This window comes from Sinohyriopsis cumingii, chromosome 4, assembly GCF_028554795.1.
Source record: "Sinohyriopsis cumingii isolate HCF-2022 chromosome 4, ASM2855479v2, whole genome shotgun sequence".
Classification (NCBI taxonomy): Eukaryota; Metazoa; Mollusca; class Bivalvia; order Unionida; family Unionidae; genus Sinohyriopsis; species Sinohyriopsis cumingii.
The window spans coordinates 12,586,975-12,604,474 of record NC_142964.1 but is presented as its reverse complement, the minus strand read 5'-3'; the positions used below and the strand labels follow the sequence as shown (position 1 = coordinate 12,604,474).

General features: G+C 33.7%; 1 protein-coding gene across 4 annotated transcripts in view; it reads left to right on the top strand.

The window, feature by feature from the left end:
- Positions 1-15,536, top strand: part of LOC149800635 (limbic system-associated membrane protein-like) — a 107,795-nt gene extending 92,259 nt beyond the window's left edge. For 3 of the 4 annotated variants that reach the window (XM_089954642.1, XM_089954643.1, XM_089954641.1), the window contains 4 exons: positions 8,656-8,784; positions 9,726-10,025; positions 11,015-11,263; positions 12,825-15,536. In XM_089954642.1, the coding sequence (XP_089810768.1) occupies positions 8,656-8,784; positions 9,726-10,025; positions 11,015-11,263; positions 12,825-12,943 (797 nt within the window). In that variant the 3' untranslated portion in view covers positions 12,944-15,536. The remainder of the gene's footprint in view (positions 1-8,655; positions 8,785-9,725; positions 10,026-11,014; positions 11,264-12,824) is intronic. The other variant, XM_089954644.1, reaches the window with a different exon arrangement.
- The last annotated feature ends 1,964 nt before the right edge of the window (positions 15,537-17,500 follow it).

The following is a 17,500-nucleotide window of genomic DNA, read 5'->3' as shown; positions in this document are numbered from 1 at the left end:
GTGCATCCGCATAACCGCGGACTTGGCTGTTTTGTGCACGTGTTGTGCAGTATGACTAATTACTGAACAGTTCCGACAATGTTGAGTTAATGGAGAAAACTTGAGTATATAAAAGCTTTGTATCGAAAAATATGAATGTTTTTAAGCTTTACTTCACGACGTTATGAACATTGCACACTTCAGAAAAAGACAAGGAGTTCATTTTTTCCATTCAAATGTAGTAACCATTTTGTTATATATTCCTTTCCTCTACCCGATACTTAATTATAAAAAGAAAACCCTATTTGAAGCAAATTAGTTTAAATTCTGATAAATTCCAAAGCGAATCCACACCATTGTAAAAATAAAGCCCTAAACGAAAACATAACACCATGGCCTTTTTAGGGTACCGCTCAATAAGTAATTCATTTGAAAGTGCATTTTGGTCTAAAAATGTAACTGAACATTTGAGTCACGTTGTTAAGGGCTGCACTTTGAATAGCTATCCCAGCTGATATGGAATGGAATGGGTTTGTTGTTCTGTCAATCCAACAATTCTCTAGATAACGACCGGATTAATTAGAATTAGCATTTTCGTATGGTGTACGTGTGACTGGAAGGACTGGCCTTGACAGCAATTTGAACATTTGTTTATGTTCTGCCATTGGCAGTTTGAAAAAATATGGAATTCTTTAATTACAGTATTCGAGGAGGCAGTATCTTGAATACCTTTGTTACGAAAAATCAAATTCATTTTGTTTTAAAGCGCAATAAATACTCGCATAGAATGTGATTTCTGCTGGACATATGGTCTGTATAGACTGTAATAGAATTTCATGCAAGGATCTATTTTTGGAACCTGTGTAATTCTGGTGAGCATATAATTCACTTTTTGAGGAGCTTCAAGAAGTAGACAGGTAAGTACATTTATTGCCATTATTATTAATTGCGATATGTCTTACATTATGCCCCGTCACTTGCATTGTCCTTCTGAAGAGACACCAGCTTTCAATAGGAAATCACAGCAGTCTTCCATACTAGACCACTCCGGTATCGTAAGTGGTTAGAGCGTCCGCCTCAGATGCGGGAGGTCGCGGGTTCGAACCCAGGTTGAGTCATGCCAGAGACTTGTAAAAATGATGCTTGCAGTTGTCTCGCTTGGCACTCAGCATTAAGAGGTTAGTGTTAGAACTGGTCGGCCTGGTGTCAGGATAATGTGACTGGGCGGCATAATGCCCCAGTGCTGGACATCACTATAAACTACCGCACCGCAGACATCGTATCGATATGACCGAAAAACTGTTAAAGCTACGTTCAAAATCCAAATCTCTCTCTCTCTCTCTCTCTCTCTCTCTCTCTCTCTCTCTCACACACACACACACACACACACACACACACACACACGCACACACACACACTTCCATACTAAATGTTTTGATATTTTTACCCTGGATTTCAGCTTGTTCTTCAAACAATTGTGGCAGAGATCCCATTTTATTCACTCCCATCCAGTGTAATACTTGTAATTTTAAATATGTTCTTTACAAATTATTTGTATGACATGTTTTAGCATAGAACACTATATTTTTATTGTCGGGGTTTATTTTGTATCTCATTACTTATTTGATTAAAATTAATTAGTTCTTTCACTGGGTCCTTAAACAAGTTTATTTAGGACTGTGTTGTCTTATTGTTTTTTTATTTAAAGAAAGATCATTAACTAAATCCACACCAATATGATCATCATTTTTGGTAACTTGTATCAGTTTTTCAATTGAAAATGGGGTCATGTAAAAGGGGATGCCGTCATCCATCGTCGTTCTTGGTCTTCGTTTGAAGTACTGCAGGTAACGATGTCCTGGATATGGTTCAGGTTTTGTACATATGGAAATAATGTGAGGTATTGTGGAACTGTAGTCATCCCTCCCCCTACCAATATAGATTTTCTGTTTCCTGTCCCCGCCCCCAGCGTAATGAAGGTACTGGGCACCAGTGGAATATGTCAATACCGATAAATCTCCGGAATGTAATTTTCATTTTTCTTCCCGGCCTCGAAATCTAATCATTTTCCTTAAATGTAACACAGGTAAAGCTGCAAAGCATCTTGAATGTGAGAGTCCATTTAATTAGCGGAAAGAAGGTCACTTTGTCATCCTAGGTTATCTACTCGGAAGCTCTTGCTTTTCTTAAAAAATGTGCCTTTTTCAGTTGCGTTGTTTTCGAATTTAATGCTATTTAATGCTTGAATGGTCTTGTGAAATGTGCGGTCTCCGAGAGACGGATCAGCACATGACCTTGCTATGCCTTCTCCGCTGTTTTCAGAGGCTGTAGAGAATAGGACAGGTAGTCTGAAACGTTAGATTTTCGATTGGTTATGAACATTTTTTATTTTTACAAAAGCGTTTAAATGGTATGATATTTTGGATGCAGTGTTTCTCTCTTTTGTTGCCATGAAGCCATTACTAGACGTTGATATTATCACGTCCAGGCGCTTGCTTGTTTGAAATTTTCTTTGGGGTTCAATAAACGCATCCAAGGCGCCAGCTTTATCAGCTGTAAGTTCAAATGTTCAAACATTGGTTTAGTTGATTCTGAGAAAAAATCTAATCAATATAAGCCCTGGCATCTGAGCGCCCATCGTTTGTTAAAGTAATTCCTCACACTCGATGCTTTATTTTAGACGAAAGTATCGTTCAGTATGAAGATGTGCAGTGTAGAGAAATACTGCACGATTCTGATGTTAAGTGAATGGAAACAACCGAGTATATAATAATTCTTTATATCGTTGTCTTGTCTATATTTCACTGAAACAGAATATGTACAATGGATTTGTTTTATACACTAGCAAAATCATCGTAAATGTTCACTCCCATTTGATTTCCTGTGTACCGTGTTAATATTGCATGTGACCACAGTTTATTTCAGTTAATATATTTCGTGACTGGTTTACAAATCATAGTTTTCGAAAATGAGAACAAAAATTGCAATTAATAATTCAGTGCTCAGACTTAAAAAAATATATATTTATTGTATTTGATGGGGTATGTTAACTTATAAAATGAAAGTGACTTAAATATTGATATTTACTCTAGAGTTTAATTTTAATAACTTCGACGCTATAAACAATGAAGTTTAATGTCATTTTTAATTTGCTTTTCTTCTGGCATTATTGTCTGTTTCAAATATCAAGCATTAGTCGTTTTGCTTGAATCATTTACTTTATATACTTGAATAAAGTGGCTCTAATTTGAAAGTGAGATGGCAGTTCTTTGCAGGAGATTGGATTTTAAGGGCTTTTGAACTTACTCTTAAGTTGACATCAACACCTTTATGTCTTATTATGTCTTATTATACATGTGTACAGAAGTACGCACATCCCTGTCATTCGTTACACTTATATCATTATTCATCCTTATTTGGCTATATTTTGCTTCACTTCTTTTTTAATTTAATGTATCCAATACTTTCCAGCACGTAAACAATACGTTTAATGTCACTATACGGCGACAGATGACTTGCAATTAGTAAAACGTTGGCAATCATGGCAATTTGTATTTTTTTCTGGAGATACTTTGACACAAAATTTTAGAATGTTTCAAAATTAAGAACGAATGTCAACAATGCAATACTATGTCACAAAAACGTAAACTTAAATGCTAATATAATAATTTCTGCGTGCTGTAAAAGATATAGAAATTGTCTTTAACATCAGATAGCACCTGAAGTATATACTGCACTCGTATCAATCTTATACTAAACATTATCAAGCAACAATACGTATTACAACACGGGACAAGCCATCTGGTATCATTAGTTTATTCCTCATGTATTTGAATAGGAATATAGGAAATAATATCTCCAGGTGGTATTACAACAAGGAACCATCCATCTGGCATCATTAGTTTATGAGAAATTTGGCACTAATTCACAAAATCTCAGTTAAGTTCATTTGATTCCATAGCAAAATTAGCTTTTCAATTTTTTTTTTCTTCAAAATCCATCTGCTTGAGCAAAACACATAATCATAAATCAAATAGTTGTTGTTATAACTGGTCCAAAAATTTTGGAATTTTTCATAATTTACTTTTTGAAAAGTTCTCTTCTTTTTTGTTGTATATTATTGTTTTAAAATTATACCCTTTGTTTACATAGGTTAGTCCTATTCGCTCAGCGTAAATAAAACTGCTATTAACAAAAAAAAAATTGTGCCAGTTGGGTAGATGATTTCATAATGTATGTGTACAGATTGGGATATTAAAATGTAGATCGGGATAATTCAAAAGTAGATTGGGATAATTAAAATATAGATGGGAATAATTACAAAGTAGATTGGGATAATTAAAAAGTAGATTGGGATAATTAAAATATAGATTGGGATAATTAAAAAGTAGATTGGGATAAGTAAAACAATTATAAAAATAGGTTTATATAATAATCCTATGTAGTAAAGCACGCGTTTTGTATTTGTGTTGATTACTGAACAGAATGAAATATAAAGATTGATAACAAGATGAATACAGTTCTTTTTTCTTCTGCAAATCTTGGTGGATTTTAAAAATAAATGCGAAAAACTGGGTTATATTATAAACGAGTCATACTATATGAACGTTTTATCCTCAGCGATTTAATTAAAGGGAACTTAAACACCAAGGAATTGGGTCAGATTTCCATGTTGCTACTTTCACTTTCTTGTATTTATAATTACTTCTATTTCTTAAACCCTAGTAATTTATCTAGAAATTATTACACGATATATATATATATATATATATATATATATATATATATATATATATATATATATAGAGAGAGAGAGAGAGAGAGAGAGAGAGAGAGAGAGAGAGAGAGAGGTGTATATATTTATTTTACATCAACAAAAACGATATAATTTTACAGGTGACGCAGTAAATGAAGCAAACCCTGATGTATTGAATATTTTTGTATTGTTAGCACTTTAAACTAATTAAGATATTATATGTACCAGCCATTAAGGCATCCTTTATCTTGATCCATATATCTAATATCCAAAGACAATATGCGTTCATTTGCAGATGTTTATCAAATGGACCCAAGTGGCCGAAATGTGATTGGTCATATTGAGTCAGATGGTATACGTATATGGGTATCGCACTAGTGTGTGTAGTCTCTGCTTTACACATGCGTGGTTAAGAGTGATCTATAGAGGTAAATGTCAGTGGTGAAGTCAATACCTACCTGAATAACAACCAGTGTTTGCTGCAACTGATCACGTTTTAAATTGTCAGCTTATGCTATTGTTCCAGTGACGTAGCACGTAGCAACCGCCTAAACAATCCCCAAAACTATTTGGAGGGGAGGCATATCAGTTGGTGCCTAAAATACCCATAAAACATATTTCTTACTGGGAGAGACCCCAGAATTTAGTTTGGCGAGGAGGGAGGCAGAATTTCTTGCTACGCCACTGTGAAGTTTGCATGGATTGTGTTAAACAATACGCACGACTCGTATCTCAATAACATATCATTATAGTATTCTTCAAGTAAATGCTAGTAGTGAAGCATATTGCTAAGTTATGATTTAATAAATATGACTTAGATGAATTCCATGAGAACAAGAACTTGAATTGTAATTATTATTCCGATATTCTTATATTAAATTTCAATCTTTCAATGGCAGAAAATTGTGGATCAACCTATGAAATACAAGAGAAATCGAAGTAGATCGAAATAGATAAAACCGTTTGAACATTTACTAAAGCTTGAGTCGTTGTTAGCGTTTTTAGGTCATACTTTAGTTGTAATTGGGTATTGACTTCACTCATTTCGTTTAGATAAAATCTCAGACTCCACAAGTACACCGATAGTCTCGTGCATATTGATAATATTCCGCCCTCATGCAACGACTTTAAACAGATTATGTTACATTTGATTTGCATCACAACAAAATTATCAAAGTCATCGATAGATATATCACCAAATACATCAAGATAACACACTTTAACTCCAGCAATAAGGCTTCTTTGACATTCCTAAGAAGAAAAAAAATACATTTTTAAAATTATTTTCTGTGTTGACTTGCAGATCGAATGTAGCATTGAATGCAAATTTATATGGATATTATTGGTATGCAAAATAACAAAACTATGATGGTACCATCATGCCAACTTACACCTATCATATGAAAGTCTGACAGTTCCTAATTGAAATGTACTCTCTGAATTACTAACAGGCCAATGGAACTGAATTTTCAAACGATAAGCGCAAGTCGGTATGGTTATATGTGTTATGTACCCAATATATCTATTACTGTACAGAGAAAAAAATCACGAAATAATAAATGAAGGGACGATACTGACATATCCAGTATTCAGAACTGGCTTTTAATTAGTAACTAATTAGCCCTCGTTTCTAATATGCTTTAAGTATAAATTCACTGTGGTTTTCTTAATTAAGGCATGCTATTATTTTACGTGCAATATACAAGAATACTTAACTAATGCAAACGAGTTTAAGGACTCAACCTTAACTTTGACGGTAAATAGAGGTATTCAAGATAGCGACGAATCGCCTTGTAGTACTGGTAAATATGTTGTATTGGGTACAAAATACGTTTACATGTGTTTGGGGATCACTGGATCGGAGATTTTGATCATGGATTTTTTTTAATCGCATACACCCCATCAAGGATAAGTGGCTATTTAATTGAGCCAAAATTTCAAAGTGAATGAACCAAGCAATATCTCTCATTTACTGAAATAAATGCCAGATATAACAGAACAACCGTGAATGCATTCTTGTTCTTAAAAGTATTAAAAATGAGCTTTCTTGGTAAAGTTTTTTAAGATTAAGCCGACATTGTTAAAGACAGAAAAACGATGTACGTGTCCACCACAATAGGGTGTTTACGTCTTTTCGTTCCACAGTAGAATTTATAGTTACTGTAATGCAACTTAAAAGAAAAGATTGAACAGAATGACAAAGGTTCTAACAGTGTAGTGTTTCATCAAATTTAAATATGCTATAGTTCCGAAAGAAAACCTAATATCATACCATAGTCAACTATTAAATTATCGTATAAATAATATTTCCCACTGAAATTTATTCACATGCAATGATCATTGCCTCTGAAAGAAAACGAAAATATATCCTTGATGGCGGTTTTGTATTTTAGTCTGATGTGCTGAAAATCATTTTCTAGAGTAGAAGAAACCGTTGGCGGACAGCCTTGGCAATGGCGATTTTTACAAGCGCTTTCAAACTGGCAATAGCTTGGAGCAAATTGTTGTTTAGAAGTAGACATCTCATGAATCTTTTCATTTAATCGTTTACATGAGTGACGTAGATTACATTGTAGTTTGAATTATTTTCAGAATCACTTTTTGCTGATTAATGTACTTGATCTGAAGGTAGAGAATACACGTTTTATTTTATTTTTTGTCTTACGGATTTTTAAACATTGCTCATTTTTTATTCATACTTTGATCAGTGTTGCCCAATGGACCTTTGAAATTGAATATAATATTAATAATCACTCCAGATTTTGCGTTCTACTCCCTAAGACACTTGTAAACTGGATTGAAGATTACTTATCATTTTTATTAAAATTACTGGATATTTATATTAGCATTCTTATTGGAAATTTTATTTGATATGTAATCTGTATTTATGACCTTGGATGTGCTTATTTCATTATATGTATTAAATTGTCTGACAATATAGTTTTTATGGGCATCCTGGTAGGCATAAAAGAATGTTGAATACTTTTGAAAGACTCATCCATCTTTGTTTTCCCTAAACAGATACTCTTTATTCAGTATTTTGGCATAAACAATGGTAACGTTAATTTTTCCACATCTCCGCTGTCTTGTTTTAAAACAAATGCCCTTGTTAATCGGGGTAATACATTAGCTGTATTAACATTCAACCCATTACTTTACTCTCTTTTCCAGCACAAATTCAACTGTAGATAGTTCCCTTCATACCATTACAAATTATCGTCTTCACTGTACAACTGAACCTAATGTGCCATTTCCTTCTAAATTAATTTTAGCACTTATTGGTTTATGTTCTTTTGAGTACTAATCTATGATAATTGTCTAATGATAAAACGTACATCGTGAACATGGCTCAAAAGTTTTATTACCTTTGCACATAATGTTACTTTTTCTGAGGATGTACATTTGAAATCACATTTTCTCAAGTTATCCATAACTCGTGGAACTTTTTGGACAGAAACACAAAGTGAAGAAATATCTAGTTTTGCGTCTATCGCATGCATATGTTAGACAGTGTATATCTCTTTATGCAGGTCGAATGATCTTTTTCAGCATATATAAAGAGGAACCACATATTTCAAGTTTATTACAGAAACCCATGACCTTACTTTATTTCTTTATAATTTATGGATTATTCATAATTTACGATAGCACGATAAGTGCGAGGATAGCAAAGTGATTTTATCACTTAATTAGTTTACATTGTGCCAGTCAGTCAAACGATTTTTGTCCCCCACTTTTAGAGGCGTATGCTTATTTCCTTTCGTATGCAAAGGTTCTACAACATAAATATATTTACATAATTGTAGTCAGTTATTTTAAGTGTCAGAAAAAAACATATATACTCATATATAAACAGTGGTTCATTTTTGTCATCTAAAAAAGGACTGGATAATTTTTTGTAACGTTTTCTGTGTTACCAGGGATAGGAACAGCTGGTGAGATCCTCAAGATTCATAACGTGTCCCGCTATTGTGACGGAACATACGAGTGCGTTGCTTACAACGAAGTGGGTCCCGCAGTAACTAGGCAGATGAATGTCCTAGTAGAGTGTGAGTATTGGATTTTAAAAACTAATGACGAAGCGTCAACTAGAGTGTGTCTCAAGACACAGTATGCTTTGATTTCAGTCGCATATGATACACCTTAGATAAGATTATTGTTAGCATTGTCATTGAGGAATAAAACAATGTATAATGTGCTGATTATTTTTGCCCCCTTAAGATTAGAGGTTTTCCTATTCTTCATCCGTAAGTAATATTACTTTACAAAACAGTTAACCATCAGTACAAAAATACTATGTTTTTCATGTTCCAATCGTATGTAGTGTTTAGCATGGTTTTGAAGATTATGACACAAAAAGTTATAAACGGTGCGTGGAAAAAAAGCACGTACATTTCAACCTAAACAATGCCTTGGACAATAAAGATCACAAACACATACACATACACACACACTCACACAAACACACAAGAATAAACAGTTATGTCATGGCACAGAGAAATAAAGTTATTAAAATATTCTCAACTAAAGAATAAGAACAGATTATAGAATAATTAGAAGCATGTCTTACGAAACACATCTATGCTTAGGGTACACAGAATGTATTGAAACCGAGTTAAGAGCACAACGGAACTTTACTACTTAGTATAGCCTCAATACATTCGTCATTACGAGGAATCTGGTTCACGTATGCGTGTCACCCAGAGCCAGTATTTTCACTCCTAGACTTTACGTCCCAGTGTATCTTCAAATACGCATAATAAAGATATCAAGCCCAACTAGTCTGTCCATATTTTAATACTGAAAACTTCGAAAGAATTATTATAATTTTATATAGTTGTATACATTGCTCGAACCCCGATAGCATGATCTAAAACAGTTCCAATCAGACCTACTGTAAGTAAGTATCGTATGCTTCAGATTCAGCTGTCCTCTTCTGATTTGGTCAAGTACATGGATGACCTTAAAAGAAGATATCGATCCCTTTCAGATCCTCCAGAGATTACGCTTCCAACACGGCGTATAGGACAATATCCCGGGCGGGAGACCATTTTAGACTGTGAGATCACGGCTTATCCACACGGGGTCATGTATTGGATGAAGGATGGAATGGACCTGGATTTTATGAATGAAGAAAAATACCGGATAGAACTTTACAGTGGAAATGATGACAGCAAAAAGAAAACTTTAAGTTTAAGAGTGAAGGATATAACAAAGATCGATTACGGCGAGTACACTTGCTTTGCAAAAAATTTCCTTGGACAGGATCAGGAGTCCATGATTCTGTATGGTAAGATAACGTTCCCGCTTGTCTGTGTATGTTTGATTAGGATTTATAACGTAGCTTTAACAATTTTTCTGTCATATCGCTACGATGTCTGCAGCGTGACCGTTTATAGTGACGTCTAGCACTTAGGCATCATGCCGCAGACATGTAGCATGATTTCCCACCCAGTCACATTATTCTGACACCAGGCTGACCAGTCCTAACACTAACCTCTTAATGCTGAGCGCCTAACGAGGCAGCTGTTAGTACCATATTTGTAAGTCTTTGGTATGACTCGGCCGGGGTTATCCTCACACCTCCCACTTTCGAGGCGGACGCTCTAACCAATAGGCCACCAGAGCGGTCCCGCAAGTCTGTGAGAAAAAAAGGCTATTAACTGAAATCGAAAGGGGAAAAACCCCTTCCATCGATTATTATAATATGTATGTACTTACATGTGTATACTTAGTGTTTAAGGACGTCTTCCCAAACAACAAGTCGGTGTATATTTACCATTTAAATGTTTCATTTTATAGTAATCCTGCACAATCATTATTATACTTTCTGTCCTGGTGTAATATAAGCCTTCTTCATTATAGTGTCTTGTAAATAAGTATGATGTAGATGATGACTGAAATGCGATATCAAAAGAAATAATGAAAAACTAACAATAACGTGACTAATACTTATATTTAACTCGATAAGAAATATAGAAATGATTGCATTTTTTCAGGCAAAATTAAATCGTTTTTATCTATAGAAACAAAACTAAACTAAGGTTCATTACCAGTTGTCTTTAGAATCATATCTTATCTGTCCATAAAGACATATCATTATGTTAAATGTTCGAACCATTGATTGAGTTGAACATTCCCTATATGAACGCACGCTCATCCATTTTTCTGACTTCATAAAATGTAATGAAGAGATAATAACACTGAAGGCTCTTTCAAACTGATAATGACTTGCTACAAGTTCATACACCACATTGTAATTTTTGTTCCAATTTTCAGATTATTCCATTCACGATGTGAAGATTGACACAACGACATCTACTGTGCGGCGGATAGTACATGCTGTTACGAAAAGCAACGCAATTCCTTCGCTTCAAGGGACTGAATTGAAGCCAAGCGTAGTAGTAAATCGTTTACCTTACCCAGAAGGCAACAAAATCCAGGGTAAAGACATCTCTGTCATCCAGTCTCCTCCCGAGAAACACAAGTCCCCGGGGGTTCAATGTTCCGGGGTCCACGTTCCTGTTTGTACGTTGAAAAAAAAGTTCATGGCATAAATATGTTAACTGCATTTCAAAATTTATCTGCTTGATCCTTGCTTCCTTTGGCGAAAATGGAAACTCAAACTGGATATGTCTTTTATTTTTTAGTTTGTCATTTGATTCTTTAATATACCTAAAGCATGAATTAGTAAAACATTACTTATTATTACGAAATATCGAGGGCATACAATATGCTGAATTATATGGTACTTAATATTCATACATTTTGACTTAAAATTATTGTGATGATATATGCTCAATAGGGCTGAATTACAGACCCTTTCCGTTATTTGTGAACCTATTTTGATTTTAATTAAAGCAATCCTATTTTTCGAAAATATATAACACAAATAATTAAAGAATCACACAGGTAAAATTGATTTTTGTCTTTAATAGCAAATATAAATTTTCATGAAAATGTTTCCACTACCAAGGCTTGTAAAATTCATTTATATTAGAATAGTGCCTTATCTGATTACTATGGCAATACAAATGTTTGGCTACGTTACTGTGCAACGTTTTCACATTATTACATTGTTCATTATTTATAAGAATATTTTATCAACTAATTGTGTATTTTTATCGTACTGTGTAACAGCCTGAAATGAGTGTAGTATGAAACCCATATATTCCTAATCTAACCGAGTATCGTCTCTTCTTGTAATCTTTGCATGCAAGCTTTGCTTCTCTTGTTGGGGATAGTTTGCATATGACCCAGTTGGTTTGGATTCTTGGAACGTTTCCAATTTATGCTCATGAAAATAATATATAATTAATCATACTTTGCTGCCATCTACCAAATATTATAATAGCTTTTTCCATTTTTCTCTTTCATTAAGCCTCATAGCGTCTTGTCTATAATGCTCATACATTAAATATATAACGGCCAATTTTCTAATTTTGTATGTCTTTTACTTTTTGGAGGAGTGGCATGGTCATCTACTATCATAATGAGAGAAAGAAAGAGAAATCATTTGTATCGAAGTGACATTTAATTATTACGTAGAATGCTTTTTTACACCCATAAGATTAAATAGAAATTAAATAGAAATTAAAGTATTATTAAAAGTCAAAGTTAAAAATCTTTGAAGAACCATTATTAGATGACATTTCTTGTTTTAAAAAACTAAACTCATTTGAGCAAAGAAAATAAATTTTAGGAAAAGGGTTTTAGCAGTGAACACTGTTAGCGTATTTCAAAGATATCGTTTAGAACATTCTCATATGAGGAGAGATCATATTCATAAAATATATTAACGATTAGTGCAAAAAGTATCTGACACGAAAGTTTTCGTAATTCTTATATCTTTACATTTTGAGAAATCTGAAACGTCTGGTTTCCATAGTGTATCCGTCAGCAAATAGCCAAATAATCACACGAATATGGCATATACTGGTAGTAAAATTTATAAAATCCAGAAAGCATTCATAATTGTGATATCTCCTTGGAGTTTTAATCTCTTTTCTTTTTAAATATGTTTTCTTTTCTTTGATCTTTTTGTTTTGTTTTAACATTATCTGTTTTAGTTTGTCTTTTATCTTTACAGGTGCAGACAAACCATACAGAAATATTAACTCCGTAACATCTATTCATAGCCAGTGGACTCTTATTAGCGTACTGGGATACTGGAACATTATTTTGTTGGCATTGAAAACATTAAGTTAACAATATTTGTTTTTAAAAAGCCTCACCCTCAGTGTTGAATCTATTGCCAGATAGGTTTTATGGCAAAGGAAGTTCAAGACGAGACTCATATGGTTCAGCTGAATAATGCAAAATACACAAATTGTCTAAAGAATGATACTGCCGAGGTAACGATATGGATGATTTCGAACATCGAAAGATATATATAATTTGGGGTTCATTGCAGACAATTATTTTGGATCGACGTGTATTTTAGGTGCCAATTCCTCGTGAGCCTAAGAGAAATTCCATGTTGATATGCTATTTGGTAAATCGTTCTGATCGAACGAATATGGTCAAACTTTAATAATTGAAAGAAATTTAATTCAAGGAAAATTTTAGACTTCTAAGTGAAATTATCTAGCCTGTGAATGTTTAAAAATGTTATACAAATGGGATTGAGGTCAGTTTGAATTTGCACTGGTTATGTTGCACTTGTGTTAATATGTCAAAACAAGCCAAATGAACAGAAAATATTATTTCCATCCAAACCTAGTTTTGAAAGATTGAGAAAGAAAATACTTTCTCATTCTTTTCACAATTTTTCTGTTTTTTTTTATTTCTTATTGGAGGTGGTTTTCCACAGACTAAGCTAGTTGCTCTATACTGTCTTTATATGATAGGGTGCGAGAGTTGCTCTACACTGTCCTTATATGATAGGGTGCGAGAGTTGCTCTATACTGTCCTTATATGATAGGGTGCGAGAGTTGCTCTGTACTGTCCTTATATGATAGGGTGCGAGAGTTGCTCTATACTGTCCTTATATGATAGGGTGCGAGAGTTGCTCTATACTGTCCTTATATGATAGGGTGCGAGAGTTGCTCCTTTTCAAGAATGAATTATTACCCTCAATGTCAAACTAAAAAGACTCCAACAGGTATTTCATATATGTATAAAAGAACATGTCTCTCACATGTATTTCATATAAACGAATAAGTCTTAACGAGTATTTCCGATATACGATATATTACATCCATGAAATATTACATTATAGATCTTTGTGTCAAATAACCAAAAAGAATTAGACAATAGTTATGATAAATTTTATTTAAATACGAAAACAAAGAACTGTACCCCGGGAAACGAAAATTTGTTTCACGTAAAATTGGAAAGTTCGTTGATTTAACCGAGACGGATTTTGTCTGTATGTGAATATTTCCGGATGTTATTTAATTTTTTATTGAAATGCAGCATGCAGTTCGTTTCATTACACTGTGTATTCTTATTGAAAATATAGATATTATTCGAAAAGCTGATATCATTTTTTAATGTAGGCGTGTAGATGCCTGAATAGGTTGAAATGGACACATGAAGACAACTCGTCTCACACGGAATAAATGGAAACAATCCTTTTTATTTGTAAAACCATATGTATTAACAACAAGGTTGAATCTGGAAATATTGGTTAATGTAGTGGCATGTTTGTACCATACATCGGAATGAGGGTATGTTACATACGAGAAGGGATATTCATTTTCACAAATGAAAAAAATTACATTCCGCATATTTTAATTTACTGTGGCCACTTTAATTTATCATATTCTATTAATAAATCAAAACCATAGAATTGTTTCCTTTGCAAAGTAGCATTGGGATCATTCACATATACACTTTGCATTCTTTGAGTGATATTTGTGTACTGCATTGATGTCCTAGTCAACTAATATTCAACGTACGTTTTGATACAAGTTCAAACATCTTTCGGAGAATAATATGAGATATACAGGTGTGTTAAATGCATGGATCATGAAAGTGTAGTTATAATTGAATACTGTTTTTGAAAAATCAGAATGAATGGGCTTATGTCAGTTTATCTAATTAATCCATTTAATACACCGTATCTTCTGTCGGTCCCCTATGCTTTCGGTTGAAACAGTATTCGCTTCTGTTTTTGGCAGTATTATCTTATTTGTGGGTATCTATGTCGGATATAATACAATATGATGCGTGTATACGTATATATGTAAACCGTATGCATTTTATTCTTTTTCCTAATGCACACATGCAAGACACATAATGTACAATAATTTTACAGTATGTATGTTCCTCAATGAATCAAGTTATTCACATTTACATTAATATCATTTAGACCATCAGTATATATCTTATCTCTTAGCCACCTATATCGTATCAGCATTAAGCTATATGTCGGCTTATTGATGGACCTGTCTATTTGGATTTCAATCAAAGTGTCTGACACGCTTTACTTATAACAGTCATTACTTAACGCCCGGCCGCCGCCCCCCCCCCCCCCAATACGTTAAACCCTCACTTAAGAATTCTTATTCAATTAGTCCTCAACTGCCTGACTATACTATAGTTCTGTTTCAGAGCATGTATATTTTCCTATCTAACAATTTATTCTTGAATAGTTTTACCGTCTGTAACTAAACATACAAGAAGTGTGTTTGATTTACCAAATTCATAAGACAAGCAAATTTAATTTTCAAAATATTTCAATGTTGTTTTAAAAATGTTTGCTTGTAAGCTTTTGTTGAAATGGATGGCGTATTTGGAAGATAGATTCAATTTACCTATATAATTTAGGTCAATAAATGTACCACCTTACAATGCATTTACAATCGTTTGTGTCTTCATTGCTTTTAACTATAACTCAGTATTCGTTGAATTGCAGCTTGGAAAAAGAGGAATGGTCGATACGAGACCGCAAGCTCGACATATTTTTCCAACATCATCATCTTATAAATAATATTTGGCCCCCAAACAATATTTTGCATAAATGGAAGGTGGCACGTGAAAGTGCACATGGCTACCAAAACAAACCTTACACACATGGCTACCTAAACAAATCTTACACACATGTCTACCAAAACAAACCTTACACACATGTCTACCAAAACAAATCTTACACACATGTCTATCTAAACAAACCTTACACACATGTCTATCTAAACAAATCTTAGACACATGTCTATCTAAACAAACCTTACACACATGTCTACCAAAACAATTCTTACACATGTTTACCAAAACAAATCTTACACACATGTCTACCAAAACAAACCTTAGACACATGTCTACCAAAACAAACCTTACACACATGTCTACCAAAACAAATCTTCCACACATGTCTACCAAAACAAATCTTGCACACATGTCTACCAAAACAAACCTTACACACATGTCTATCTAAACAAATCTTACACACATGTCTACCAAAACAAATCTTACACACATGTCTACCAAAACAAATCTTCCACACATGTCTACCAAAACAAACCTTACACACATGTCTACCAAAACAAATCTTCCACACATGTCTACCAAAACAAACCTTACACACATGTCTACCAAAACAAATCTTACACACATGTCTATCTAAACAAACCTTACACACATGTCTACCAAAACAAATCTTACACACATGTCTACCAAAACAAACCTTACACACATGTCTACCAAAACAAACCTTAGACACATGTCTAACAAAACAAATCTTACACATATGGATACCTAAACAAACCTTACACACATGGCTACCTAAACAAATCTTACACACATGTCTACCTAAACAAACCTTACACACATGTCTATCAAAACAAACCTTACACACATGTCTACCAAAACAAACCTTACACAAACGTCTACCAAAACAAACCTTACACACATGCATATCAAAACAAACCTTACACACATGTCTGCCAAAACAAACCTTGCACACATGTCTACCGAAACAAATCTTACACACATGTCTATCTAAACAAACCTTACACACATGTCTACCAAAACAAAAATTAGACACATGTCCAACAAAACAAATCTTACACATATGGCTACCTAAACAAATCTTACACACATGGCTACATAAACAAATCTTACACACGTCTACCTAAACAAACCTTACACACATGTCTATCAAAACAAACCTTACACACATGTCTACCAAAACAAACCTTACACAAACGTCTACCAAAACAAACCTTACACACATGTATATCAAAACAAACCTTGCACACATGTCTACCAATACAAATCTTACACACATGTCTACCAAAACAAATCTTACACACATATCTACCAAAACAAATCTTACACATATGTCTACCAAACCAAACCTTACACACATGTCTACCAAAACAAACCTTACACACATGTCTACCAAAACAAATCTTACACACATGTCTACCAAAACAAACCTTACACACATGGCTACCTAAACAAACCTTACATACATGTCTATCAAAACAAACCTTACACACATGTCTATCTAAACAAATCTTAGACCCATGTCTATCTAGACAAACCTTACACACATGTTTACCAAAACAAACCTTACACACATATCTACCAAAACAAATCTTACACATATGTCTACCAAACCAAACCTTACACACATGTCTACCAAAATAAATCTTACACACATGTCTACCAAAACAAATCTTACACATATGTCTACCAAACCAAACCTTACACACACGTCTACCAAAACAAATCTTACACACATGTCTACCAAAACAAATCTTACACACATGTCTATCTAAACAAACCTTAACACATGTCTACCAAAACAAACCTTAC